This window comes from Tenrec ecaudatus, chromosome 2 (genome assembly GCF_050624435.1).
Source record: "Tenrec ecaudatus isolate mTenEca1 chromosome 2, mTenEca1.hap1, whole genome shotgun sequence".
NCBI lineage: Eukaryota > Metazoa > Chordata > Mammalia > Afrosoricida > Tenrecidae > Tenrec > Tenrec ecaudatus.
In genome coordinates, this window is record NC_134531.1 from 175,449,413 (window position 1) to 175,477,381 (window position 27,969).

General features: G+C 41.1%; 1 protein-coding gene across 1 annotated transcript; it reads left to right on the plus strand.

Moving 5' to 3' along the window:
* Positions 1 to 19,771: 19,771 nt before the first annotated feature.
* CCNG1 (cyclin G1) lies at positions 19,772 to 27,785 on the plus strand. Its single transcript, XM_075541925.1, has 6 exons — positions 19,772 to 20,004; positions 21,038 to 21,298; positions 24,440 to 24,693; positions 25,909 to 25,987; positions 26,078 to 26,173; positions 26,392 to 27,785. The coding sequence occupies exons 2-6, from the start codon at positions 21,038 to 21,040 to the stop codon at positions 26,581 to 26,583; spliced, it is 882 nt and encodes a 293-aa protein (XP_075398040.1). The 5' UTR covers positions 19,772 to 20,004; the 3' UTR covers positions 26,584 to 27,785.
* The last annotated feature ends 184 nt before the right edge of the window (positions 27,786 to 27,969 follow it).

Sequence of the window (27,969 nt, forward strand, 5' to 3'; positions counted from 1 at the left end):
TGCTTATCCCAAAGAAAGGTGACCTAACAGAATACAGAAATTATCGAATCATATCATTAATATTATATGCAAGTAAAATTTTCCAGAAGATTATTCAATAACAGTTGCACCTGGAAAGAAGGGGACATTGATGATATCAGATCTTGGATCTTGGCTCAAAGCAAGGAAACCCCTCCCGCTCCCCCCCAAAAAAGTGTTTCTGTTCTTGTTGGGTTCCATCAAGTCAATTCTGACTCAAAATAACCCTATGCACAACAGCAGGAAGCACTATCCAATTATGCACGATCCTCACAAATGTTCCCATGCTTGAGCCCATTCATAAAGCTGCTGTGTCAATCCATTTCCTTGTGGGCCTTGATCTCTTTAGCAGCTTCTCTGTTTCACCATGCACGACGTCTTTCTCCAAGAACTGTCTCCCCTGACATCACAATCAAGAGAAACAGCACTGTGCTCGTTGTGAAAAAGGATATGTCAGAATCAACCTTGAAGTACAGTGCTGTCTGTGATAGTACTATAACTGTGGTAGTTACTTAACCTGATGCCAACTTGAGACTTTTAAGAGCAATGGGGTGGAGTTTAGCCTGTCAATCAGGTCTCAGCTTGATGACTTCATTTGGAGGCGCTAAGGAGACAAATAGCAATGAATGTACAAATATGCTTTATACAATTGATGTATGTATGGATTGTGATAAGAGTTGTATGAGCCCCTAATAAAATGAGTTTTTAAAAAGGATAATGGGAATTCAATAATACTTCATTTTGCTCATGCAAAACTTGTATACTGAGTGAGAGGCAACAGTGGAAACAAAACCAGGGAACACTGCATGGTATAAAAGCAGAAAAAGTGGGTTTCAGTGATGTATCCTCTCATTACACTTATTCAATCTGTATACTGAGCAAATAATCAGAGGAGCTGGCTTATATCAAGAATAATGTGGCATCAGTCTTGGAGGAAGACTTCTTAGTAACCTGTGATATGCAAATGACAAATCCGTGCTTGTTGAAAGCGAAGACTCATTGGGAGGATTGTAGTCTTCAGTGTGGAATATAACTCAATGTCAAGAACATAAAAAGCCTTACAAGTGGATCAGTAGGTAACAACATGATAAATAGAGAAAAGGTTGTCAAGGGTTTTGTCTTGCTTGGATCCACAATTAGTGCTCATAGAAGCAGCAGTCAAGAGATCAAGAGATGAGGTGCATTAGTTGAATCTGCTCCACAACACCTCCTGAATAGTTTAAGCAAGGAAGTTCATTTCAGAACTAAGGTGTGCCTGACCCAAGGCATGGTATTTTCAATGGCCTCATATGCATGAGAAAGTTGGACACTGAATAAAGAAGACTACAGAAAAATCGATGCATTTGAATTTGGGGGCTGGGAAAGAGTATTGAAAATACCATGAACTGCCGAAAGAATAAACAAATCTGCCTTAGAAGAAGTGTGGCCACAATGCTCCTTAAAGCAAGGATAGCACAACTTACCTGCTTTGGACGTGTTGTCCAGAGAGAAGAGAACCTGGAGAAGGACATGGGAACGTAGGGCAGTGACGGACAGGAAGGGTCTATGGCACCGTGGCTGCTGCAGTGGGCTCAGACAACTGTGGGAGTGGCTCAGGGCAGGGAAGCGTTTTCTTCTGTTGTGCACATGGTCACTATAGGTAGAAACAGGCTCAATGGCATTAGCAACAGCAGTTCCCGAAAGGACATGTTAGTAATGTACAGGGTCTGGAAAAAAGAAGATACTCAGTGAGATGAAATGACACAGTGGCTTAAACACAGACTCAAACATAGCAATTGTGAGGCAGGACAGGCAGTGTTTCACTCTGTTGTGCATAGAACCACTCTGCGTCGGAATTGACGAGAGCAACATAAGGTGAACAATAATACCAGGGAGGAACACAGGCCACAGAACAAACAAGAAAATGAGATCTAAAAGTTGGCTTTTATCAGGGAAACGTTCAAAAGGCAGGAAGGGATAAGAAAGATAGAAGAATGGGAATAGGAAACTCTAGAGCAGCAGTTCTCAACCGTGGGTCTCGCCCCCTTTGGGGGTCAAATGACCTTTTCACAGGGGTCACCTGATTCATAACAGTAGCAAAATTACAGTTATGAAGTAGCAACAAAAATCATTTATGGTTGGGGGCCACCATAGCATGAGGAACTGTATTAAAGGGTTGTGGCATTAGGAAGATTGAGAACCACTGCTCTAGATGGAACAGAATGAAACACTGAAATCAGTGTTGTAAAACAAAATGTATATTAATTGTTGAGTGGAAAAAATCAATATTCCCTGTAAACTTTCACCTAAATCACAATAAAAATTAAAATAGATCATTTTGTATAAAATATATTATTATATTTTTTACCTTTTACCCAGTACTTCTACTGTCACAACCATGTTCTTTGCTAAGGCTGCCTATGTCCAACCAAACACTTAACGGGATTTGGTCACTTTGCTTTTGTTCGATCTCCTAGTTTATTGCATAGTATCTGGTGTCTTAAAGGCTTCATGTGACCATCCAAGGGAGAACAATTGGTCTCTATGTCCCTGAGGCAACGGAGGAAGGAGGCGCATCAGGACTAGAAGAATGTGGAATATGTTAGTAATTATCTCCATGAATAAACATATCATTTGTCATGAGATTAGGTATCACTACTGAGCATTTTGACCAAAGAGTCTATAGAGGAATCCTGATAAACAGATAAATTTTAGAAAAAAATTTAAATTCTCTTGGACTCCGTACCTCCTGGACCCATGAAAGTTGGATTATTCCCTGAAACTATGGTCCTAAAATAATGCTTAAACCTTAAACCAAAAATATCCCCTGAAGTCTTCTTGAAGCCAAACAATACTTCAGCCTAAGTAGTAATAACATGCCTGCCTCCAGCATTACATGCTTTCACTGATTATCTGTATGGGCTCAATCTTAAAACAGCAATTTGAAGATCAGATAGGAACCTGAGAGGGAAGCAAGTACCGGTAGGTCCTACGGGGAGAGGAACATCTGAGGACATTAGTGAGGAGGCTTGCCCAGCTCAAAGAATGTAACCAACCTCACGACATGCTGTATGTAGAAACTGTTGAGCTAATATATATTTTGCTGTTCATATTCTCAACAACAAAATTAAAATCTCAGAAATGAGTAATCTCTACTTGTATATTCATTAATTCTACTTTCTTTATCTTTTCACATTTCATTTCATTTTTCCAGCATCAGATACTGTTGACCATTGTTCCCTGATTTGATTTCTGTAATTAAACACTCCATCTATTCTCTACTTATAGATCTCCTGAAGAAATTTCTCTTCACAAGAGTCTTTCTTTCTTTTCTTTTTAAACCAGGTAAACTTTATGTATCAAAGCATCACAGGCAAGTCCAAAGGAATCATCTAGATTGTAGCTGAATACCTCTTAGACCTTACTCATCGGCCTACAGAACGGTTCCTTTTTCAGAAACATAGATGCCACCCCCAAACATTTGGATATCCTTGTTTTTAACTATCTTGGCTTGCTGAATTAAAGCAGCTGAATTCGAAACAATTTCAATGTTGTTTCTTTCCATTCAAGAATTAACTCATCTTTCTGGGCTTAAGAAACATAACAAGCAACACCTGTCCTAATGCAAACCCTCCAGATGTATTTTTCACCCAAGAAGTTATGGATTTCAACCAAAGGCCCATTCTCCTGAATAACCACTTGGGAAGTGGGCACACACAGAGCTCGTCTTGTATGGAAGCTCAGTGTTGATCATGTTCTGTATGTGACCACAGATCGTGCGGACTGTAGCCATGTCCTCTCTATTACCCCGCCATTTGTCAACGTGAAGCCTCTTCTTTTTCTTTCCAAGGAGACTGAGTTCGCCATTGATGTGATTGAGGTCCCTGCACCGGGTTCTCTGGGGTACTTCACAATGACAGAGCACCCCTGTGGGGAGATGTCCGCACTCTCTGGAATGTCAATAGCCTGGTTGCTGAGAATGCTCTTCCTTCTCGCAATAGATGCGGCAAAGAGCAAAAGTCTCTCCTCAGGCTTTTTATCTCCTTAACTCTCTCTAATTGATCCCTACTTCCACGAGTGGAATCACTCCCTATCTATGGTTAATGGAGACCCTGAGAATCACAGTTGATTAAGCGTTTACCTACTATCCAAAAGCTTGCCATTTAGAACCCACACGCAGACATCCCAGGAGAAAGGCTGGCGATCCCTTTCAGAAAAGCCACAGCCATGAAAACACTGCCGATGGCAGCCGCGCTCTGAAATAGAGAGAGCCAACCTGAATGGGAATGGACGTACAGGCAACTGGTGTGCTGATGGCTCTCAAGACTCTCTAAGCTTCTAACTCCTTACGTCCTCCTCCACCGTGGCGTTCCTCCGGCCTCTCTAGCTCAAAACCCCTCTCACGAAGGTCATCGTCCTCCCCGACAAGTCCTTCAGTGCTCTTTGATCTTTTCTTTTCAGTATTTCCTGGTGCCCTGGTAGATAAAATGCCCATTGAACCACTTGCTTAAACCAAAAACTTAAAAGTGTTTTCTAACTCCTTTCTGATCCCTTCAATGTCACCACAATCCATCACATATACCTCCTAACTCTTTTGAATCCATCTCTTGCTCCTCATTCATACATTTTCACTTCATCTGCTCAGCCTTCCCACGTATTTTCTATGTTAAAACAATGGCCTCTCAGACTCTCGTCTTGACTCCGTTCTTGACACCCTTACCTTCCCCTACTCCCACTTTTCCGATGTCTGAACTGATAGCAAGTGGTCATTCTAATTCACAAATCTAATAGGAGCAATCTCTTTAAATGCCATCAGAGTCTGCAGAATAAAGGCCAAAGTTCTGAGATTTGGATATATGATATATATAACTCTCAGAATAAATAGCACTGTTTCTCTCTCCTATCTCATCTCTAGACAGTCAGCACATCATCCTCCATATTGTAGTCATAATGGTTTAGATTTTTTTTGCAGAAATAAGTTTGTTCACTCTCCCCTCTGTACCTTTGTACACATTGTTGCCTCTGTCAGGATTGACCTTTTCTCTGGCTCCATGCACTTGGCCCAACTTTCAGAACTTGCATCAAAGTCATCTGGGAAGTCTTATTGAATTCCCTTGTTCCTTCTCCAACCATGGCCTCGTTTAAATCTCTGGTGTGTTCCTTTGGCAACTTATACAAAGATGTCCTAACCATTCCATGGTTGTTCATCCGGGTCACGTAAGGTTTTGCTTGTTTGTAAAATGATGGACTGTGTTATCATAACCCTGGTGGATTGTTAGCACACTCAGTCACCACTGCTTGGAGTGCCAAGACCCACCCTGTGGTATTTAACAGTGACAGAAATTGGCAGTAGGAGAGAAGTTTTTAAAAGTCAACAAAAAAAACCCTTGGAACTTGCTTGCTATTAGGAGATTGGAGTCAAGGAAGAGAAAGAACAAAAGGCTAGTGAAAATGAACAGGTGAAAAGAGATTCTTAGTGACACTGTAGGACAGGGCAGAGTCTGCTAGTGTCTATGGTGACACTGTAGGACAGGGCAGAACTGCTCCCTAGAGTTTCTGAAACAGGAGCGACAGCCTCATCTTGTTCCCCGAGAGGCTGCTGGCTACAACCGTCCACCTTGCAGAAACGCACTACCCACCAGGCTCCTTCGAAGTCGAAAGAGATGAGGAGAATGGTGAGCTGAAGAAAGGAAAGCCTTAATGAGCTTGTTAGCAACTTAGAAAACAAAGGTTTTTAGCTATCAAAATGTCTTTTACTAGTACAATGCCAAGAAACTAGAAAGCTATTTTTGCTCATTCATGCAGAGACAGTGAATTATTTAATGTGGCTTTTGTAGTCAAAGTCTATGCAACTTCCACCAAACAACCTTTTCCTGCATTGAGCTAGGTAAGATGATGAGGATGGGATGGGGTCCAGGGACCAGGGGGGGGGGTTGGGGGTGGTGATAGTTATTGATAAGATTCACCTGTTAGTAATTGTTAACAGGAACCACAGGTTTGAGATCCTGCTAGGTATTAAATGACCCCTCTGGAAAGCAGCATGGGAATTTCACTACTAGCAAGATTCATGGGTCTAGCATGTCCTCTTAACTTCTTTGTCCCTACTGGGTGAACCTCCTTGATCCAGAAGACAGCTGTGACATCAGAGGAGTGGCTGAGGCTCGGCAGCAGCAACAGAATCAGGAGTCAGAGTGGTGGGCCTCCCCAGCTACAGAGCAAGTAAACCCGCGAACTTTGGGGCAGAAGGCTATCTTGTGTCCTGAGATGTTTCTAGACACTTCATTGGGGGATTAGGGTTTGCAGACCTCAGATCTGGGGCTGAAAACCTTCAGGTCAGGCTTACAATGGAGCAGCATGCTCGTCAGGCATCGATTCGCAGCCCTGCAAGAACGTCGTCGTAACTCCTCATGACAGAACAGTGTCTGAGCATTTCTCTCTACATTGCCACCTGTATACGCCCTTAAGAAGCCACTTCATCGTGAATTTGCCTGAGTTCTATGTGACCATTGCAATAAATTATAAAATTGAGCTAGAACAGTAGAGAATGCTGTCTGAAGCAAAACACAGAAGTGTAATACTGCGTTTTCCAAATTTCAAGTCTGTCAAAAAGCTTTTAGTGTGTATGTGGTGTGTGCATGTGCGTGAGGTTTGCTTTTGAGGGAGAAAGCTTAGCAGCCTAAGCAGAAACCTAAAGTAAGGAAGGCATTTGCTCGGCCCTCTTCCTCACCACCTTCTACCAAATCAGACCACAATGATACCTTCAGCGAGGCTTCGTATTACAGTAGAGATCCACTTAAGATCAGCAGCCCAACTGATGCTCCTGGTTCCTTACAGGGAAGAAGACTTGCTCATTCTATGGTTCAAACGCTGGAACATTTAGAATGTTGGATCACAAAATAGTGGCCAGGCACTCTGGTGAAGTGAAATTAATTACCTGTGACACTTCCATCCCGGCCTTTGTAAGTTCCACCAAATATCTGTGGGGTGGGGTGGGGGTGATGGGGGTGTGGGGGTGGAGGTGGTGAAGGTGTTGGTGGGGGGGCTGGTGGTGGGAGGTGGAGGTGTTGGTGGGGGGGCTGGTGGTGGTGGAGATCGTGGAGGTGGTGGGGGGGGCTGGTGGGGGTGGGGGTGGTGGGGGTGGTGGGGGTGGTGGAGGTGCCATCAAGTGGGTTCCAACACAGAGCAACCCTATGTGCAGCAGGAAAACACACTGCCCTGGATTAGGTACCGATAAAAATGTGAAAATAAAATAAAAGTACACTCCCCTGGCCTGCGCCTTCCTCACAGTCATTGTCTGTTGCAGCCGCGATGTCAATCGATCTTCCTCTTTTTATTGCCCTTCTTGCTTTGCCAACATGATATCCTTTCCAGGGATTGATCTCTCTTAATAACATGTCTACAGTGCATGAGACATAACTTCATCATCCTCACTGCTAAAGAGCTTTGTGGCGACCTTTTTCTATGGCATGTTTGTTTTTCTTTTGGCCTATGGTACTTTGAATATACACCACCAAGACCATAATTCAGATACAAATTCAAGTCTTCCTTACTCAATGTTCAACTCTCACATGCACATGAGGCAAATGAAAATATCATGATTTGGATGAAGTGTACCTTAGTCTTCATAGTGGCATCCTGTTCTAAAACACTTTAAAGAGTTCTTCTGATGAGAAAAAAAAAAGAGTTCTTGTAATGCCTTGCTTGGTTTCTTGATTGTTACTTCCATGAGCATGGTTAGTCGGTCCAAGCAAGATGAAATCCTTGGAAACTCCAATGTTTTCTCCATTTAACATGGTGTTACCTACTGATCCAGTGGTGAGAATTTTTGTTTTGTTCGTTACATTAAATTGCAATCCACAAAGAAGACTGCAATTCTTTATTTCTGTGAACAAGTGCTTCAAGTCCTCCTCATTCAGCAAGTAAGCATGTGCCATCTACATACTGAAGGTTGTTAACAAACCTTCCTCCAAACCTAGTGCCATGTTCTTGCTCATATAGTTAAGCTTCTCGGATGATTTGCTCAGCATGCAGGTTGAGTAAGTATGGTAAAAAGGATATAACCCTGACACAAACATTCCCTAATTTTAAATCATGCAGTATTGCTCAGTGTTGGTGACTGCCTCTTGGTCCATAAACACATGGGACAAGGTTGCTCATGAGCACAATGCAGTGACCTGGCATTCCCATTAGTCTCACTGTTATACATGTTGTCTTGTTATTTATGTGCAGTCAAATGGCTTTGCCTAGTTACTGAAAGAGAAGCAAACATCTCAGTATTCTCTGCTTCCACAGAAGATCTGTCTGGAATCAGCAACGACTTCTCTTGTGTCCTTTCCTCTTCCAAATCTTGGTCTAACTTCTGGGAGCTCCCTAATGATGTAGTGTTGTAACTGTTGTTGAATATCTCCAAGAACATCTTATTTGCATTTAATGCTCATTATATTGTCAATAATGTCCAAATTCAGTCCAGTCATCTTTCTTTGAAATGGGTTCAAGCCAATTGGAGGAGAAAACAACGGGACCAATAGTTCTGTAGGGACATGGGAGACAGGGAGGTTGTGGGGGGCGGGGGGAAGGTAGTGGTGTTAATAAACCCAGGGACAAGGGAACAACAAGCGATCCAAATCGGTGGTGAGGACGGTGTGGCAGGCCTTGTTGGGCAAGATCAAGGTTAATGTAACTAAAAGGAATTGCTGAAACCCTTGTGGGGACTGCGCATGATAGTGGGACATGAGGGAAGTCAAAGGAAATAGAGGAAAGAGCTGGGAGTCAGAGGGCATTTATAGAGGTCTAGATAAAGACATGTACATATGCAAATATATCTATACATGAGGATGGGGATATAGATCTATGTGCATATATTTATACGGTTAGTATTAAGGTAGCAGAGGGGCATTGGACCTCTACTCAAGTACTCCCTCAATGCAAGAATACTTTCTTCTATTAAATTGACATTCTATGATGCTCACCTTCCCAACACAACTGTTGTGCTTTACACAATTGATGTATGTATGGATTGTGACAGGAGTTGTATTAGTCTCTAATAAAATGATTTTTATAAAAAAGAAATGGGTTCAAGGATAGATAGGCTTCCAGTCAATTACCAAGTAGCTGTTTTCCAAATTTGATTGGCATATCATAGCAAGTGCTTCCCATGCTGCATCAGCTTGTGAAAGTATTTCCATTGAGGTTCTGATAGCTCCTGGAGCCTTGTTTTTCACTGAGGACTTCAGTGCAGCTTGGACTTCTTTTTTCAGTGCCATCAGTTATTGATCATATTCTGCCTTTGGAAATGATTGAATGTCGATCAGTACAGTGATTCTATGGATTCCTTCCATCTTTTGATATTTCTTGCAACATTCAATACATTGTCCATGGAATCCTTCAATATTGAAACTCAAAGCTTAAATTTTTTTCTCAGTTCTTTTAGCTTGATTAAGTAGGACCATGCAAATAGGGTGTGTGAAAAGTAATAAAGAGTAGTGGTCAATTTGGCCAATCCATTGGGCATAAGACTTTTGAAGAAGGGAAATCCTGCAACCATCAAGAAAGAAGAGCCACCAAGAGAGCACATGTGAATGCTGATTGAGGTGGCAGAAGCAGCAGAGTCTCCCAATGCCACAGCACAGTCAATAAGACAGAGCGGACGAGCCATGTCCAGACCATGAAGTAGAGCAATGGGATTCTCAGCTCACAAAATGAACAAGAGACCAAGGGATCAAGTGGCTGAGAGGCTGAAGGCCAACGAGTGGCTTGGATGCTTGCATGGCTGAGAAGGTCTTTGGGAAAGGGAGCTGAATTTTTAACATTTTATAAACTGTTGGCTTATAAATCACATACTTGTGGGAATTGTTTATGAGTACTGAGTGGCCATTACAATGGATTAACAAATCCAACAAAGAAGTAGAGTGGTGTGGGAGGGATAGTTCATTTCAGAATAAGGAACAAATGAAGAGAAGAGTCACAAAAAACTTCTGCCTCGTGGTAATTGGCCTTGGGCTGATATGGAGTTGGATTCTCCTCCCCATTGAAGCTGAAGGAAGTCAGAAGGGCCCCCCACTCATGTAATTTCCTCAATCACTGAGAAAAGAATAATAATATGTTTAATGGATAAACAAACAAATTAAATAAGCAGCTTGGACACTATTAATTATTGAAGTTGATTAATGAGTTTGAAATATTCCAGATAAAAAAATTTTAGTGTGGTAAAATTCTAATTCAAGTTACGGGTAAATTATATTAAGTACTTAGTATTACTAAATAGGATGCATGCTACGCTTTATATCTGAAGACAATTATAATTATAGCAAAATTGTTAGGGAACTAAATGAGATGATGTGTGCTTAAGCTCAGCCCAATGGTTGTGCATTTGGGAGACACTTAATTAACTCAAACTTCTTTAAAATTGTCTGACCTTAGCTCAGATCCCAGCACACAGTAGAGTAAATGGAGACAGGCCAAATGTTGGAGAGCAGAGGACAGTCCCTAATAGAACCCAGTGCAGTTACTTCACAAGTCAAAGTTCAGTTTTCCATGGAATAGTAAAATTTCTACTAATTGGAAGTGGTTATTTTAACTTGGTAACTAAGGTACAATATGCTGAGTTCTTTAGAGAAACAAAACAAGCGACATTCTCTTATATGTGTAAGAAAGAACTTTATATCAAGAAAGAGTTTTATATCAAGAAAGCAGCCCTGTCCAATCCAACCCAAGTCCATGGGTCCAATGCCAGCCCCCTTCAGACTTATGCAGCTTTTGGTGGAAGAAGCTGGAAGCTGGAGATCACCGGCAGGCAGGTTTAGAGTTATGTAGATCCAGGGTCTGCTGGAACATGGCAGGATGCCACAGCTCCCAGAGGAGGCAGACCACGTGGGCTGCCAACCCCAGCGCCAGATGTGCAATCCTGGCAAGCAGACAGAAAGCGGCAACTGAGATCTCAATCCCCCTTAGAGTCTCTCTTTTAAAAAACAAAACTCCCCTCCACCAAGAAGGCAGCCCCAGGCTTAGAGCTGACGGAGAGATTGGACCCCACCCCTATCTCTGCGTGGACACAGCAGGTTGATATAAAATCTAACCATCACATGAGGGGTAGCTAGAGTCTTTAAATAGGCGAGATGCAGTTCTAATAATTAATCTACTGAGCTTTCTGTAGATTGTCCTTCCATTCCTATTCTCCCTCCCCTCTAACACTCTCAGTTTCACTGACACCCTCAATAAACAACAATGACCAAACCCATCACAGGTAAATCCATTCCTACTTACGGCAATGTGTGCCCGATAGAAGCGCTTTATGTGTTGTCTTTTCTTCTTCTCTCTCTCTCTCTCTCAGCAGAAAGAGAGGCACTGTGATCTTCAGGGAAGCAGATAGGTAGGGCGTTCTTTCACAGCACCACCAAAACAAAACAAAACAACCCCCCACTGGCATCAACTGGATTTTGAGGCTTCTAAGTCTGTCAATCTTTAGGGGAGCAGCTAACCTCAACTTTTTCCCACGGAGCAGCTGGTGGGTTTAAATTTCTGACCTTGTGGTTAGCAGTCTAGTGCTTACTGACAACACCACTAGATGGGTGAAATCATCATCTTTGAGTTAGGGAAAAACCAACTGCCATGAAGTCAATTCAAACTCATAGTGACCTCTACAGTACAATGTCGAACTATAGGACAGAGCAGAACTGCTCCTTAGTGTTTTGAGGCTGCAATCTTTACAGGTCCTAACTATTGACATTGTGGTGAGCAGTCCAAAGTATTCGCCACTACAACACCAGGACTCCCCCTCAAAAACTGAAAACTAGATGGCATCTAGTCAATTTCAACTCATAGAGACCCTATAGAAAAGAGACCTGCCCCTTTAGTTTTCCAAGACTGTGAATCTTTATGGGAGTAAGAGTGACTGGTGGTTTTGAAGTGCTGACCTTGTGGGTACCAGCACCAAACATAACTCAACACACCACTAGGAATCCTGGATCTCCAACAACATGGAATATTCCCACATGGTCTTCCATCCAACACTATGCTATAACCACCACCATCTCACCCTGAAGGCGGGGGATGGGGAGGGTAGGGGAGGAGATACCTGACATCAAGTTAATTCTAATTTATAGCGACACTATTGGGCAGAGTACAACTACTCCTGTTGGTTTCTGAACCTGTAAATCTGTAAGAGTTGAAAGCCTCTTTCTCCCAAGGAGTTTCTGGTGTTTTTATTAGAACTTAAATTCTGAACACCATGTTTACAGAAGACTATGGATGACATGAAAACCCAAATCCAGAGACATATACAAGCTGTTAGGCAGCAATAGGGGTTGTTCCTCTCCATGTCTAGGGACCCCCTACAGGAAGTTGGAAGCCCATGAAAGCTAAAGGGCATGTGCTAATTCTGGCCCCAAGGAGGAAGGGGGGTACACCTAGTTGGAAAGTACACTTGGATTGGCCAAATCTAGGATAGCTGGGCTTAATTCAGCCAATGGGGCCAACCAGAACTACCAACCATGCCTCCCAGCTGCAGGTCCCAAAAGGCTGGAACCTGGAGACCACTGCCCTCTTTCCCCACTGCTCTCTGCAATGAGGAATGAGGTCTCTCTCTCTCTCTCTCTCTCTCTCTCTCTCTCTCTCTCTCTCTCTCTCTCTTTCTCTCTCTCTCTCTCTCTCTCTCTCTCTCTCTCTCTCTCTCTCTCTCTCTCTCTCTCTCTCTCCTCCCCCACCCCCACAGGTCACCATGTGTGTGGGTGCAGTTATACGTTCAGTTTACTGTAACTCCTTAAACTTCCTTTGTCCTTTATAAAAACCCACTTGGATCACAAACCAGGTTATGGTCTGAATTCTTCCTTGTGCAAAGGCAAGGACAGAGGCATTTCCTACCCGAGGAATCGAACAAAACCAAGGATATGTAAGTGGATCTTGGGATCACACTTAATTGTAGCCCCACCATAATAAAAATTGGTTTTCAGGACATGGCCCTGCTTAATACAAACCCTCATGAAGAGATCCCTGAAGATACGGGCTCTATAGCAAAGTGTGGTGAAGAAAGCAGATGGTGTCTAGCTATCAGACAAAATAGTGTCTGGGATCTTAATAAGCTTTGTCTTCAAACAATCCACGTGGAAGAAGCACACCAGCCTGTGTGATCCAACGATATAATCCAAATCTAAAGGGGGGAATGATATCAGAGCCTAAATTGTGAACACCCATTTTCAGAAGCCTGTGGATGACAGTGGAAGCCAAAATCCATTTGCTTGGCCCCAGAGTGAATTAAGCCTCAGGAAATCTTTTCTGACAATAGTTGAAGATTTAAGCTTCCTTGTTATCATACAGAGAGTATTTTCAAGACAATAACAGTAGCTATAATTAGGTTAAAATGTAACATCTAATTTGATCCCTTTTGGGCCCATTTAAATATTGTAACCATTTAAGAAAAAAAAAAGTGAAGGGAAAATACTCATGGATGAAGCCTCCAGTGAGTCCCCTCTGATCATGGACCCCAGCTGTGCACAGCCCTGCTTGCATGCAGAGTGCATGACAAAATGGATTAAAGACGATATCACTAGATCAAAATGCAGCTTATCATTTTATCTCCCTTTTGACTCATCTAAAATTTATTCTGATTTTTAATATCTTCTGATTTCTTTTCTATTGAAGTTTTTCTCTATATTATTTTGTTCTTGTTAGCTTTTGTTTGTTTCTTTCTTTCTTTGAATATGGTAGTTATATAATCATTTGTCAATTTGAGGATTAAGAGTGAAGGGGTGGAATCTAGGCTGTCAATCAGGTGATAGCCAATGAGGCCTCTGTGTGGGCCGGGCCTTCTCCTGAAGATTCTGGGAATTCCATAACTTCTCCTGGAAGGCAAGAGACACTCTCTTTCTCAGCTCACTCCCTGGGAGACTCTTTACTGACAAGGCTCACTCCCTGTGAGACATTTCTAAGGAGAGGCCACTTGAAGCTACCCTGAGGCAGACAGAGTTTTGGAGCTGAAGGAACCATGTGGAGACCCCTGCCAGGACTGAGATGCCTATAATGCCACTGGATCCACAAGACTTCCCACCCCTGGCCTGTGATCTTTCTGCATTCAACATCATTGCATGTGCTTCGTTGAGTCTGAAGAGGACATTATAGATTGGTATCAGACATAGGGGCTAATATCAGACTTAGGGAGTTGGTCTGGACAGTGTTGGGATGTTTTCTCAATATCCAATTGCTCTTGTATAGAAAGCTCTTTTCCATACACATGAGTGTCCATGAATTTGTTTCTCTGGTCTACCCTGACTAACACACTTTGGTTTTGGTTTTTGCATGTTTTTCAGTATATCAAATCCAGGATGTCTATAGACAGTAACTCAGTTAATAGTTCCTTGTGGGTATGGCAAGGGAGGTCAGGGTAGAAATAGGGAGCTAATTACATGGAGTACAAGAAAGAGGAAAAAGTTCTAAAATTGATTGTGATAATGATTGTAAAACTCTTTTACATATGATCAAACTATTAAATTACATAATATGTAGATGATGTCACAATAAAACTTTTTCTTTTAAGAGGAATGGCCTTGTATCTATCATTAAAAAGGACATTTCAAGAACTATCTTGAAGTACAACGTTGGTCTCTTGTAGGATAATTCTTATGAGAGCAGATAATTGAATTTTGGCTTATATTTTCACATCTGCTAGTTAAATTTATTAAAAGATTAGGATTTTTTATTCCAATTTATTACAAAATGAAAATGTCCGTGGGTGTGAGTAAAAGAGAAATGGCTAAGAAAGTTCATTAGACTTGACAACTTCAAGGTTAGAAATTTTTTAACATAAGGCTTTTTAGATATTAAGAAAAAATAAAAACAAGATCCTATGGTATGGAAAAATCATTAGCATATAACCAAAGATAAATTTTACTTAAAGCTCTGAAATAAAATTCCAAGCGTAAATAAGCAAAGAATTTAATACATGTGATTTATATATGTTTATTAACATTAAATTAGAAGTTTAAATGGTTTTAGGATAGAAGATTCTCTGGCAACACAGAAAACACAATCATAATTGTGTTTAAGAAAAATATTTTAAAAGAAATTTTAGTAATTTGATAACCTCTTATTGAAACCCAAACCTGTGATCAAGTTAGTCCTAAACCAGAGTGACCTTATAGGACCGAGTAGAATGCCCCATGGGTTTCCAAGGTTATAATATTCATGGAATCCAACTACCATTCTTCTCACACCCAGTGGCTGGTGGTTTCAAACTACCGACTTTTCCGTTACCTACCTAGAATGTAACTACTCTGTTTCTGTTAGGTAACTAGCTTAGAGACAGGGGATAGTCCCTCCCATGCCTGCAAAGGCCCCCGTAGAGGAAGTTGGAAAGAAATAGGGCACGCTATTGGACACCCATTGGAAGACCCAATCTGAGCATGCACAGACTAAGACCCCCTAGGACAGGTGAAACCTAGTCCTCCTGGTAGGCCTCCACCTAGTACCAAGACATCACACAGGTAGGCAGTGAACCCAGTTCTATCTTACAAACTGGCTAGACGAGAGCATGTACACTGGTATAGATAAGAGTTCCCGACACACAGAATCCAAGACAGAATAACCCCTCTGACCAATGAGAGTAGTGATATCATGAAGGTAGGGGAAAGATATGGGGAGAAGGGGGAGAAAGGGGGAATCACTCATAATGATCATCAACTCCCACCGCCCACCCCAGGGGGGTGAACAACAGAAACTTGGGTGAAGGGACACAGTGGACATTATAAAATATGAAAATTAAAATAATTTCTAAATTATCATGAAGGTGGGAGAGCGGGCTAGGGAGAGGAAAAAAAGAGGAGCTGATACCAAGGGCTCAAATAGAAAGAAAATGTTTTGGAAATGATGATGGCAACATATGTACAAATGTGGTTGATACAATGGATGTATGGATAATTAGAAGAGCTGTAAGAGCCCCTAATAAAGTAATTTATTAAAATAAAAATAAATTGATTGATTAATTTTTAAAAATGAATACAAGAAACAAAAAGGGATTAACTAACTTGCAGGAAGTCAAATACCTAGTATAACAGTTGTGGTTTGTTGTGGTAGAACTAAATCCATTTTTTAGTCCCTACACCGATTCAGCCGCCATTGGAAACTTTCTGATTATTAATGAGCAATGTGAAAAGTTTAGCCCTCAGATAGAGAGTGTTTTCAAGTAGATTTCTACTACTTCCCTGAGCCAGCCAGGGAAGGGCAGCCTTGCCTGGGCATACCCTGAATGGAAATTAGGGTGCTAGGGCCCATAGTCATGAATTGTACCTTCACTGAGTCAGTCTGAGGAGCTTGAAGCAATCTTGTTAGCTTTTCTATCTGCAATAATATACGTATTCCAGTCAGGGTTCCTTTCCTCACTTTATAGCCCTGCCTGCAATTCTGCTGAATTGATAGGCAGCCAATTGTAATTTTGTAACTATGTCCTTTGTTCTCCATGTCCTATTTAAGTGGCTCTTGTCTGTGAATCTTTATGACACCATTATGACCTTGATGGTCTCCCTGGTCTGGATGATTTGTCTTTTCCTTGTCCTCTTTAAGACAATAAATGTCTATAAATTTTATGTTATTTTAGGGCCTTTTTTTCTCCTACGACACTCTTGTTAGTAGTGGTCAATCCAAAGGTTAGATGTTTATATTTCGTATAAGACAACATGTTCATAAAGGCTGGGATCAATTCATTTGTTCTTCACTAGCACTTAGAATGTGCTTAATATAGATTTGTGAACTAGAGCATCATTTCTTTGCAGTAAAGCTAGGTTTCTAAGTCTTTAAAATATTGTAACTACTTTTGAAAATAATGATGACAACATATGTACAAATGTGCTTGATTCAATTGATGTATGGATTGTTATAAGCTGTAAGAGCCACCGATAAAATGTTTGTTTTTAAAAATTGTAAATACAGACAATTTTAATTATGAGTTAGATTACTAATAAATAATATATATTCCTAATTTTCTTGGAGAAAGCCAACAGGAGAATCATGTACTTTTTAAAACCCAGGTATTATTTCGGTTTCTTAAAAATAAAAATTAAAAAATTAAGTTTTTTTAAATTGCAAATTTGTATTTTTAATTAATTTATAATTACAATTTAAATTAGTAAGTTTATTTTCAAGAAGTACCAAGGTTCCTTCCCAATTTGAGCTCTGGTTTCTCAAATTTACTGATTCTGCAACTAGGGTATTATGTTGAATTATATTTTTCTCCTACTTCACTTGGTATTTCAAAATTGCCTCAAGAGGTGCCCACAAAATTTTTAAGAATTTTCACTTTTCCAAAGCACAGTTAGCTACTTAAAGGTAAGAGGCCCTGAGAACTAAGACATTCAGCTACCATTTTTCAGCAGCCATCTAGCTGGGAAGCAACAAAGCCCCTATGGAAGAAGCACACCAGCCTGTGTGATCATGAGGTGTCAATCAGAAGAGGTATCAGAACTCAAAAACAAGCAACCAAATCGATGTGAAGGGGCGTGGATATAGTAGAGACCCCAAACCCATCCGTTATCCAAATCTGAAGGAGGGAATGCTGTCAAAGCCTAAATTGTGAACACCCATTTTCAGAAGCCTATGGATGACAGTGGAAGCCAAAATCCATTTGCAGGGTCCCAGCGTGAATTAAACCTCAGGATATAACTGGAGAGTCCCTCTCAGAAGGGCCACATGGAAGGGATGATGATAAATCCGGGGTGTAGTATAGCACTGATGAGCTACATAACTATCCTCTAGTTCCTTAATATTTTCTTCCCTTACTATTATGGTTTTTGTTTTACCTAAGTAATCTTGTTAGATTTGTGTATGTTCATTTGTATAATTAAAATCATTGGATATATGAAAGCCAATATAGATAACCCTTCAGAGACAGTAACAGGAGTAATGGTTCCCTGAGGGTACTGGATGAGGGGCAACGGGGAGCTGATAGCAGCGATGACTGTGTAACCCCACCTAAGGGGAATGAACAACAGAATTGTATGTGAATGGATATTTTGGATGGTGTAAGATATGGTAAAAATAATTATATAATTTAATAAGGGTCCCTGGCAAGTAGGGTGGGGGAAGGGAGGGGATATCAAGGAATTCAAGAAGAAATGTTTTGAAACTGATTATAGTGGCAATTGTACAGCAATGCTTGATGTGATTGAACTATGGAATGTTATGATAGCTGTAAGATCTCCCAATAAAATAATTTTTTAAAATAATTTAAAAAGCAAGAGAAAGAATGAACTGACTTGTGGCAGAGCCCTCTTCAGGCAGTTTTTTGTCTAGGCCCTTGACAATGAGAGTGAGAGAGAATTCAGGAAGGTTTTGATACAGGGAAAATCAGTACTGGAAATGAAATATAATTTAAGATTTAGTTTGTTAAAAATCCAAAATTTAACAGTCCTCTACCTCTCAGTAAAAATTCCTTTTAAGCTTAATCAACAGGGATATTCCAATTTCAGAAGGAGGCTAACAAGATCAGTTGGATAAATAGAAAAACAGGAAACATCCCAATTTGGATAAAGAAAGGCACAGGAAGCTTCAGGGGATGGTGATCTAATGGCCCCTGACAAAAGGTAGGTATAAATGATCACTGTAGAACCTGCCTTCTTAGAGTTTCAATAGCATTTTGTGACACTGTAAAAATTTTAACAGCCTGTTGCTTGCATGCAGTCTTGTAGGGTCAGGACTGAACTGTGAAGCAGCTCAGAGGAGAAACCTGACAATTTTCCTTCTGCAAGTGCTTGAAAGAATAAACTTCGAAAAAATCTCGAATCAATCTGGTCTCTGTTTTTTGGCTACAGTGACGGGCTCTCCCAGATAACTTTCAGTTGTACAGCAGGTTCAGGCTATTTTTTCACTAACCTAGCAGGAGAACTCTTTGGCTTTTTACTCCCACTGAAGTACAGTCTCGGCAACACTCTAGGGCAGGTCTACCCCCTCTTTTAAGGTTGCTGCGAGTCAGCATAGACTTACTTGATGGCAGTGCGTAGTGAGCACAGGAGAGGCTCACATTTAGATGAGGTTAACCAAAAGACTGCTTCCAAACTGCTCTGTAGTCTTGAGATTTGTACTTTCGATTCTGTAAATACTCCTTTTGCATATATTCTGCACATACATGTTGTATGTATGTGTATTATTTTTGTATGTTTCCATGAATTCCTTTTAACACACACACCTTTAGTTTCAACCCACTGGGGGCAGGGTAGGGGGAACACACCAGCTTTTTAAAAACTTGTTTAAAAATAAGTGAGAAAATTAGGAGAGAACCAATGTAACTCAGCTCATTTATAAATTAATTTAGCACACCAACATTGAGCGCAGGATCAATTGATCACAGAAATCTTTACGAGACGTCACCGAAAAATACTTCAATTCTGCATCTTTGTGAAATCAAGACGACTTTTAAAAAACTATTACTCTTTTTAAAAAGCGGGGACAGAATCACTGTAAAACTAAGCTGTGCGGTCCCAAACCTCCCAGAACGATCAGGAATGAAATCTCAGCCAATCCCGTTTGTGGCACAGAAGGGACTTGACAGCGTTGTGTTCGCCTCCCTTGTGAATGGAGACACTTTATTCTCCAATGAGGGTCGCTGAGGGTTGAGAGGGCGTGACCTGCAGGAGGGCAAAGGCGGCCGGCTAGTGGGAGGTGCATTCTGATTGGTCAGACTCCAGGGAGACGGACCAATCGTCTGGGTAACTTGGGGGCCATCCATCACAAGGAGTACGCCAATCAGCAGCAAGGCGAGGCCCACCCGCGGGACCGCCCCGCCCTTCAATCTATCACTCCGGGGGTGAGGCGTGGCCGCACCAGCGCCGAGCGAGCCGGACCCAGGGCAGGTTCTTCCCGGCGACGCTGCGGAAACCTGGGCTCAGGACCGCTCCCCCTCCCCGGGCCGCTCCCCTCGGGCCCGCTAGTCCGCTGGCCTCGTGGGCCCTTCGGACTGGGTACCGTAGGGTGAGGCGCGAGCAGGCCCGGGGAGGGTAGTTCCGCTGAGGAGCCGCAGTCGCGATCACGGTGAGGTTCAAGTGCGGAGTCAGTTTCGGGGTGCGGCAGAGAGCAGGGTGGCGGGCGTGAGGCGAGGGGGACTCGTGGGGAGCACAAGCCCGGGCTAGCCCGAGCGGGGGGCGGGACCGTCGCGACAGAGCCCGCCCAGCCCGCCGGCTACTGGTTTTGCTCCCAAAGTTACTTTGTGGTTGGTGCTGTAGCTGTACCCACCTGCATGCTCAACTCCGCCTTCCTGATGGTGAGGGGCGGGTCCTACTCGAACCCGGCGCCTAGCCGGTGCCAGACACATGTAACTGTGGAAGGCATGTTCCTAAACCAGCGAAATTCCCTACCACGGGCTACCACCCTTTAAACTTCATGAAGCACTAGTGAAAGTGAACTGAGCTTGAAACAGTGTAGGAATCAGCCTCTCTAAACAAGCAAAAAAGTAGGGATCATTGCCCTCATTTCGCAGATGTAAAGGTAAGCTCATTTGTATCATCCAGTGTTTCTAAAACACTGGTTGAGTTATGTTACGCCCTGGGCTGTTAAAAAAGATGAAGATCTCTACTCCTGTAAAGATGTACACGCTCAGAAGCCCACAGCTCGTAGAGCGGTTCTCTGCTCTTTAGCGTCACGAGACAATCAACCTAATGGCAGTCACTTGTAGTTACATACAGTGAGTTATTTACCTGAGTTTTGTGTAATGCACACAAGTCTATTCTACAGCTCAGAAAAGAACTTAAGCAGTTCAGGTTATCAAAGTATATACTGCCATTGGATTTCAGAGTTCCTGGTATCTTGTTTTACAAAAGTCTGTAATAGTTATGTATCGGCAATGAATGGTTTGAACACGTCTTTCTTGAAAGATTTACAATTCAGAACAATATTTTTTTAAAGACATTATTTCACCCAGGATTTTTCAGTTTCCAGTGAGTGAAGTCTGGTATGCACAAGGGTCACCAGCAGCGTGGTGGGGAGATTTATAGTACGCTTTGGCATGATACTAGGAGAGCAAGAAGGCTATTCTTACACCCTTTTCTGGCATTTGCTCTATAAATAGATGATAGAGGTACTGACAACTGCCGCTCAAAAACTGCTACCACAGCTGAATGCCTTGTTGGAAGTGGAGTCTAGATGCCAGCCAAAGCTCTGTGGCTTGAGACTCATCGAATCTGCCCACGATAATGGCCTCAGAATGACTGCAAGACTGCGGGACTTTGAAGTAAAAGATCTTCTTAGTCTTACTCAGTTCTTTGGCTTTGACACAGAAACGTTTTCTCTTGCTGTGAATTTACTGGACAGATTTCTGTCCAAATTGAAGGTATGTCTCCTGTGGATATTTACTTTTGCCCATTATGTATTTTTACCTTTTATATGCTTTTGACCGTTATTCACACACAGTGTGACACTTTTCAGCAAGTAGCTGAAACATGATAATCTTGTGTGGTACAACATTGATGATAAGTCAAAATATTGTGATAAGTCAAAGTATTGCATCATTTGTTAGACACATTTTTGAAATTAAAAGTAAGGCTAGTGTAAAATATGTCTTCTTTCCCAGTAGGAGAATTGGCTGTTTCTAAAACAGAGGTTAAGTGTTTTCATTTATTTGTTATAGATTCAAAGCAATTTGTTAGACAGAATGCTAGATTGTGGTTTAAAATTTGGGGAATATCTATTGTATATATAAAGTTCTAGGTGTCTTAATCAAGCCATATTTAGGCTTAACATTTCCAGCATCAATTTGCATACAGTAAACAAGATTATCTTCTGAAGGAGGAGCATATCATAGTTTCCCTTTATTGGATAAGCAGGATATCTGTATAACTCTCAGAATTTATCTGTTAAAAATAACATCTGTCTATGTACACCATGGTCACTGGTGGATAATGAGATAGTGCAACAGTTAGAATGAAACACATCTTTTAGTTTTCAGTACCAAAGACAGTGCATCACAGAAATAACTCAATATTTTTAAATACCCCTATATGAAGGAATTTCAAAAATAATCCTGTTAAAATCCCATTATCATTTAATTCCATTTTCCCTTTATATTAGCATTTTGCTCAACATTATGGCCTAGCAATTCTTTATACAGACTCTTATCCATACCTGCACATGGATCTACAAACGTTACACTAATAATATACAGATGCCCCTCCCACAACCAATCCTAGGATTCCTGGAGGCGCGGTGATTAAGTGCTCTGCTGCTAACAGTGGTGGGAACCCAACAGCCGCTCCCTGAGAAATAGAAGTAGCAGTCTGCTTCTGCAAAATGACGACTGTGCCAAGTCCTGTGGGGCAGCAGCCCTACGTTGCCCCGCAGTGTCACTGTGGGTTGGAATTGATTCACTGACACCAGATTATACGGGTTGTGTGAGAATAAGAGTTAAACTGGTGACTATAAAAATACAAGGCATGGTCAGAAATAGAAAGACAAAATTAGGAGTCTTGGTGGCGTAGTGGATGTGTGATGGGCCGCTAACCACAACATCTGCAGTTAGAAACCGCCAGCTGGTCCTCAAGAGAAAGAGGAGGCTTTCTGCTTCCAAAAAGATTTGTAGCCTGGGGAAACCCAAAGGGGCAGTTCTGCTCTGTCCTATAGGGTCACTGAGTTAGAATTGACAGAAAACGACAAAAATCGTGTCTCCAAAGAATTATATATTGATAAAATGTTGACTTTGCCATATATATATATATATATATATATATACATATATATATATATGAGAGAGATTAGTAATGGATAGTGCTTTAGGCAGAGTAAACTGTTATTGCACTTAACAACTGTTTTCTTTGTGTTATTACAATAAAAATAGCCTGGATAATATATAACAGCCTGGAGATTATTTAACCTATGTGACACAAGGGGGTACCCTCCAAAAACAATTTTTTTTCAAAACAATATATTTAAAGTTTTACAAAACAACCCTATCACTCTCAAAATACTCTCCCTTACACTTATTACAGTTGTCAAATCTGTGATTCCATTCTTGGAATCATGGAATCACATTATTCAAACTCATCTGTTTGGATGGCTGACAGCACCTCCCTCGTTTTTTTTCTTCACCTCTTTTACAATGTCAAATTGCTGTCCTTTCACGTACCTCTTTATTCGTGGAAACAAAAAGAAGTGGCACAGAGTGAGGTCAGATGAGTAGGGTGAGTGAGGCAAGAGAGGCATGCTGGGTTTTTTTGTGCCAAAGACTAGCACACTGAGATGGCTGCATGAGCAGGTACATTGTTGTGGTTACAGAACCAGTCCCCCGTCTGCCACAAATGAGACCTTTTTGTTGCACACTGTTACGCAATCTTTTGAGAACATTTTAATAGGAAGTTTGATTAACAGTCTGATCTGTTGAAACAAACTCCAAATGTAGCATGGTGCACTCAGAAAGTTGATAGATATCCAGATAGAGGTTTGTCATCAATCGACATTTCACTTTTTTTTGAAATAAGAAAACCATTTGAACACTTGAGTTTTTCCCATAGTGCTGTCTTTGTAAGCTGTGTTCAACGTCACAAGTTTCTGTGGCATTTTTCCCAAGCAGGGAAAAAAAACTTTCATATAACTGCACACTGTTCTCTTAAGTCTGCCATCATAAAAATGAGGTTCCAGAGAAACTGCTTTTATGAAAACATTCACTGTGACCAGAGAGAACCTTCCCAGGCAACGCCACTGAGTGCACTAACTGCTTGCCTAGAAGGAAAAATGCCCACCTGCCCTGCACAATCCTGGGGGTTTTTTGGGTTCTCCCCCTTGTATGTTTCAGTTCCTCACATTTTTTTTAAATCATTTTATTGGGGGCTCCTACAGATCTTATTACAATCCATATACCCATCCATTGTGTCAAGCACATTTGTTACCATCATTTCCAAAACATTTTTTCTACTTGAGCCCTTGGTATCAACTCATTTCCTCCCTCTTCCCCTCCTTCATGAACCCTTGATAATTTATAAATTATTTTTTCCTGTCTTACACTGACCAATGTCTCCTTTCACCCACTTTTCTCTTATCCATTTCCCTGGGAGGGAGTTATATGTACATCATTGTGATCTGTTCCCACTTTCTCTGCCTACCTTCTCCTTCCCCTCCTGGTAGCGCTACTCTCAATATCAGTCTTGAGGGGTTGTCTGTCCTGGATTCCCTGGTACCTGCCTCACATAGTCTTTTGATCAGTTAACAGAGTTGGTGAAGTTGCAAGTGTTCAGGGTCCTACAGTTCTACCCTTAAAAATTGTTCTACAGGGAGGCCGAACATACTGAATTTTCGGTCACTACTCAAAAATGGGTTCCAAATGGGATGCTTAGGGTGGGCAGACTGCAGCTGAAGTGTGAATAGATCTGAAATCCCTGACAGTTGAAGAGGTATACCTTGTCCTAATGATGGGTTTCAGTGATATATTATCCTGTGTGGTTTTTAATTGAAGACCTGGGAAAATAATGACATATATTTTTAGGTACAACCCAAGCACCTTGGGTGTGTTGGACTGAGCTGCTTCTATTTGGCTGTGAAATCAGTAGAAGAGGAGAGGAATGTCCCATTGGCAAGTGACTTGATCCGTCTAAGTCAGTATAGGTTCACGGTGTCCGACTTGATGAGAATGGAAAAGATTGTATTGGAGAAAGTGTGTGGGAAAGTTAGAGCTGCGACTGCCTTTCAGTTTCTGCAGCTCTACTATTCACTCATTCAAGAGAACTTACCATCTGAAAGGTATGTCATATTCTCAACAAAGGTTTCATTATCAGAATGGTGTTTCTGGATGCTTCATAGAATCAATCTCTTAGTAGGATTCCAATCAAGTAAAATGACAGCTGAGACTGCAGATTACTTCTAGCGTATATATATATATATATATATATATATATATATATATATATATATATATATATATATATATATATATATATATAATCTTGTAACTCTGACCAGGTGACTGAGTGGGACTACGTACATATGGTATTCCTGGCCTATAATGTAAATAAGGTGCATACTCAAATGGTGTATACCATGGAATACTCAAATGGTGGTGGCACCGTGCAAATATACATTATAAATGGAATCCTATTGAGAGAAGTAGTTAGCGTGGCCGTTCACCAGGCATTAAAAAAATTCCAGTTCCACACCAGGGTGTGCCTCACTACCACCAAGAGACTGGAGCAGTGCAGGTCCTTTGGATCCAGCTACCTGTGTCGAGAACCTAAACCCAGGAAACAGGGTTGTAACACAAAAGATGGTGATGTGCAAGATGGCACAAAGCAGTGGCAGAGAAATGGCTCCCCAGCCCACAAAGCAAAGCAGTTGTAATTGGCATGCCAATTCATGGAACTAGCCTTCAGGCAGGAGACTTCCAGGAGGAATGGAGGGATTGCATGCTTGTTGGTAGAGCTAGGCTTGCCTTCTCACAAAGCAGAGTTCTTTGGCCTGGGGCTTATTGGTGGAGCTAAAGAGCTGTGTAACATTTGGCCAGAGCAGAGACCAGGACGAGGGACCTAAGATACCCCTGCCTGGTCTGAGGGGAGGCTGCCCTGATTGAAGAACTCCATGTTGGGGCATTTCTGATCCTCTTATGCTGAGTCTTGTAAGTAGTGCGTGACCATTGCAACACATAATCAAATCCAGCGTGGAGTGCCATGAATGGGACCACTGGTGTCAGAACTGGTGTAAACAAAGATGATGTCTGTCAGACCAATGCTTCATCAGCCAAATCCGCATTGGGCTCCTGCTGTGATAACTTTCTTCTTGTGACGTAAATGAAGTAGTCAGCTTATGCCAATCTACCATTCTGTATGTTGCTCTTAGAAGTCAATGTCTAATAACTTGATAAGTGTACATAATCTTTGAAAATTACTTCAGTGATTCTCATAAATTTGTTTTGGCTAGATGTACAATTACCTGCATAAAATTAACTTAATTTTCCTTTTAAAGGAGAAACTGCCTTAATTTTGAAAGACTAGCGGCTCAACTTAAGGCATGCCACTGTAGGATCGTATTTTCTAAAGCAAAGGTAAATATTTTGTAAGGATTAAACCTGCTTATACTTAAGTTATACCTTTTTTTAATATTTGACATTTAATTAAAAATTGATCTCTTTTAGCCTTCTGTGTTGGCATTATCTATCATTGCACTGGAAATCCAAGCACAGAAGTGTATACGATTGACAGCAGTAGAATGTCTTCAGAAACATTCCAAGGTATGCCAAGGTCATATCCTAAATCCTATTAACGTTTTAAATAAGAAATGAAATCGCTTGAACTATTTCCTGAAGTAAAATGAGAAGTCATGTGGGTTTGAAACTCAAATAGCTTATCTACTTTCTTTTTAACAAGGGGACACATGTTAAAGAAAGGCATTTATTACTCTAATAATATAGGCTTATAATTTCGAGTAATTTCAAGTATTTATTTACAGATAAATGGGAGAGATTTGACCATCTGGCAAGAACTTGTATCCAAGTGTTTAACTGAATATTCATCAAACAAGTGTTCCAAGCCAAATGTTCAGAAGTTGAAATGGATTGTTTCTGGGCGAACGGCAAGGCAACTGAAGCACAGTTACTACAGGATTGCCCACCTTCCAACAATTCCTGAGACAGGTCCTTGATCCACAAAGCTGGTCATCGTTATTTTATTCTCCGCATAGGGGAAAATCCCTAAAAACTTTCTCTTTGCTTTCTTCTAAAATTGGAAAATTAAAGTCTAAAATTTTACAAAGTAAACAAAATGAAGGTGGAATAACAGAGTTACTACGTACAAGGTGTAACATCCTAAGAATAAGGAAGTTTCCAGCCTCTGATATGTGTATTTAAACTATCTACATTGAACTCATAGCATGCGCCTTAAAATCCTAGAATGCTAAAACAGTATTTTCTTTTTCGTCACACATCATTTTGCCTTACACAAGCTCTGGCTCAAAATATATATCATTTAAAGAAATACACCTTTGTTGAGTAATAAGGTCAAATGTATGAACCATGCTAATCTGAAATCACTGACTTATTAGTCAGTGGAACTTAAATATTAGTCTTAGAGGCAAAGCAAATTATGGCAGATGGTTTCCAAATTAGGTCCTTGGAAATCTCAACCCTGGAGCTGCATGTAATTGTTACAGCAGGATCACTACAGTAGAAAACATGCAGAAAGAATGTAAACCTGGCCACTGCACTTTTGTCGGTCACGCTTCCAATCTAAATTACTTAACTCATAGTGGTGACTTACCTTTTCCTCTTCAGAACTAAATGCTAACATTTATGTCATGTCCATATGCTTTTGAACGGTAGATAGAAATGGTTCATCTTAACAGTTTGTTTTACAGACTTTTGATAACTTGGTTTTTGTGTTTGTTTAAATAGGGTTATTACAGCAGCACCAAAAACTCTTCTCTGAGGCCTTTTTCTACAACAGGGGTTCTCAACCTTCCGAATGCCGCGAACCTTTAATACAGTTCCTCAGGTTGTGGTGCCCCCAACCATAAAATTATTTTTGTTGCTACTTCATAACTGTCATTTTGCTAGTTATGAATCGGGCGACTCTCTGAAAGGGTTGTTTGACCCCCCCCTCCACCCCCACCCCGCAAAGGGGTCGCGGCCCACAGGTTGAGAACTGCTGCTCTACAACCCTAAGCTATGGAGTCCATACTGTTGTGATGGATTTAAACTGTGAAACCTCAGAACATTAGGTTAGCATTGGTGTGCTGACCTGGGCAAATGTTACTCAACAGTATGCTATAGTGAAATTCTACTTGGGCTTGAATTCATCTGTGATGCATACAAATCGAAGCTACACACATAAATGTGAAATTGTAGTGGGAAGTAAACTGTGAATTTTCATTTTAAACATTGGTCACAATTTCTCTACTGGATAAATGTATTTAAACTAAGTCATTTTACTATCTTTCATTTCACCTAGGTTAACGCTAGCCTTTTGCTTTAACTTTCTTCCCTCTCTCCCCCCATTAAACTCAAGTAATTCTAGTTGTGCTTACTGTGAG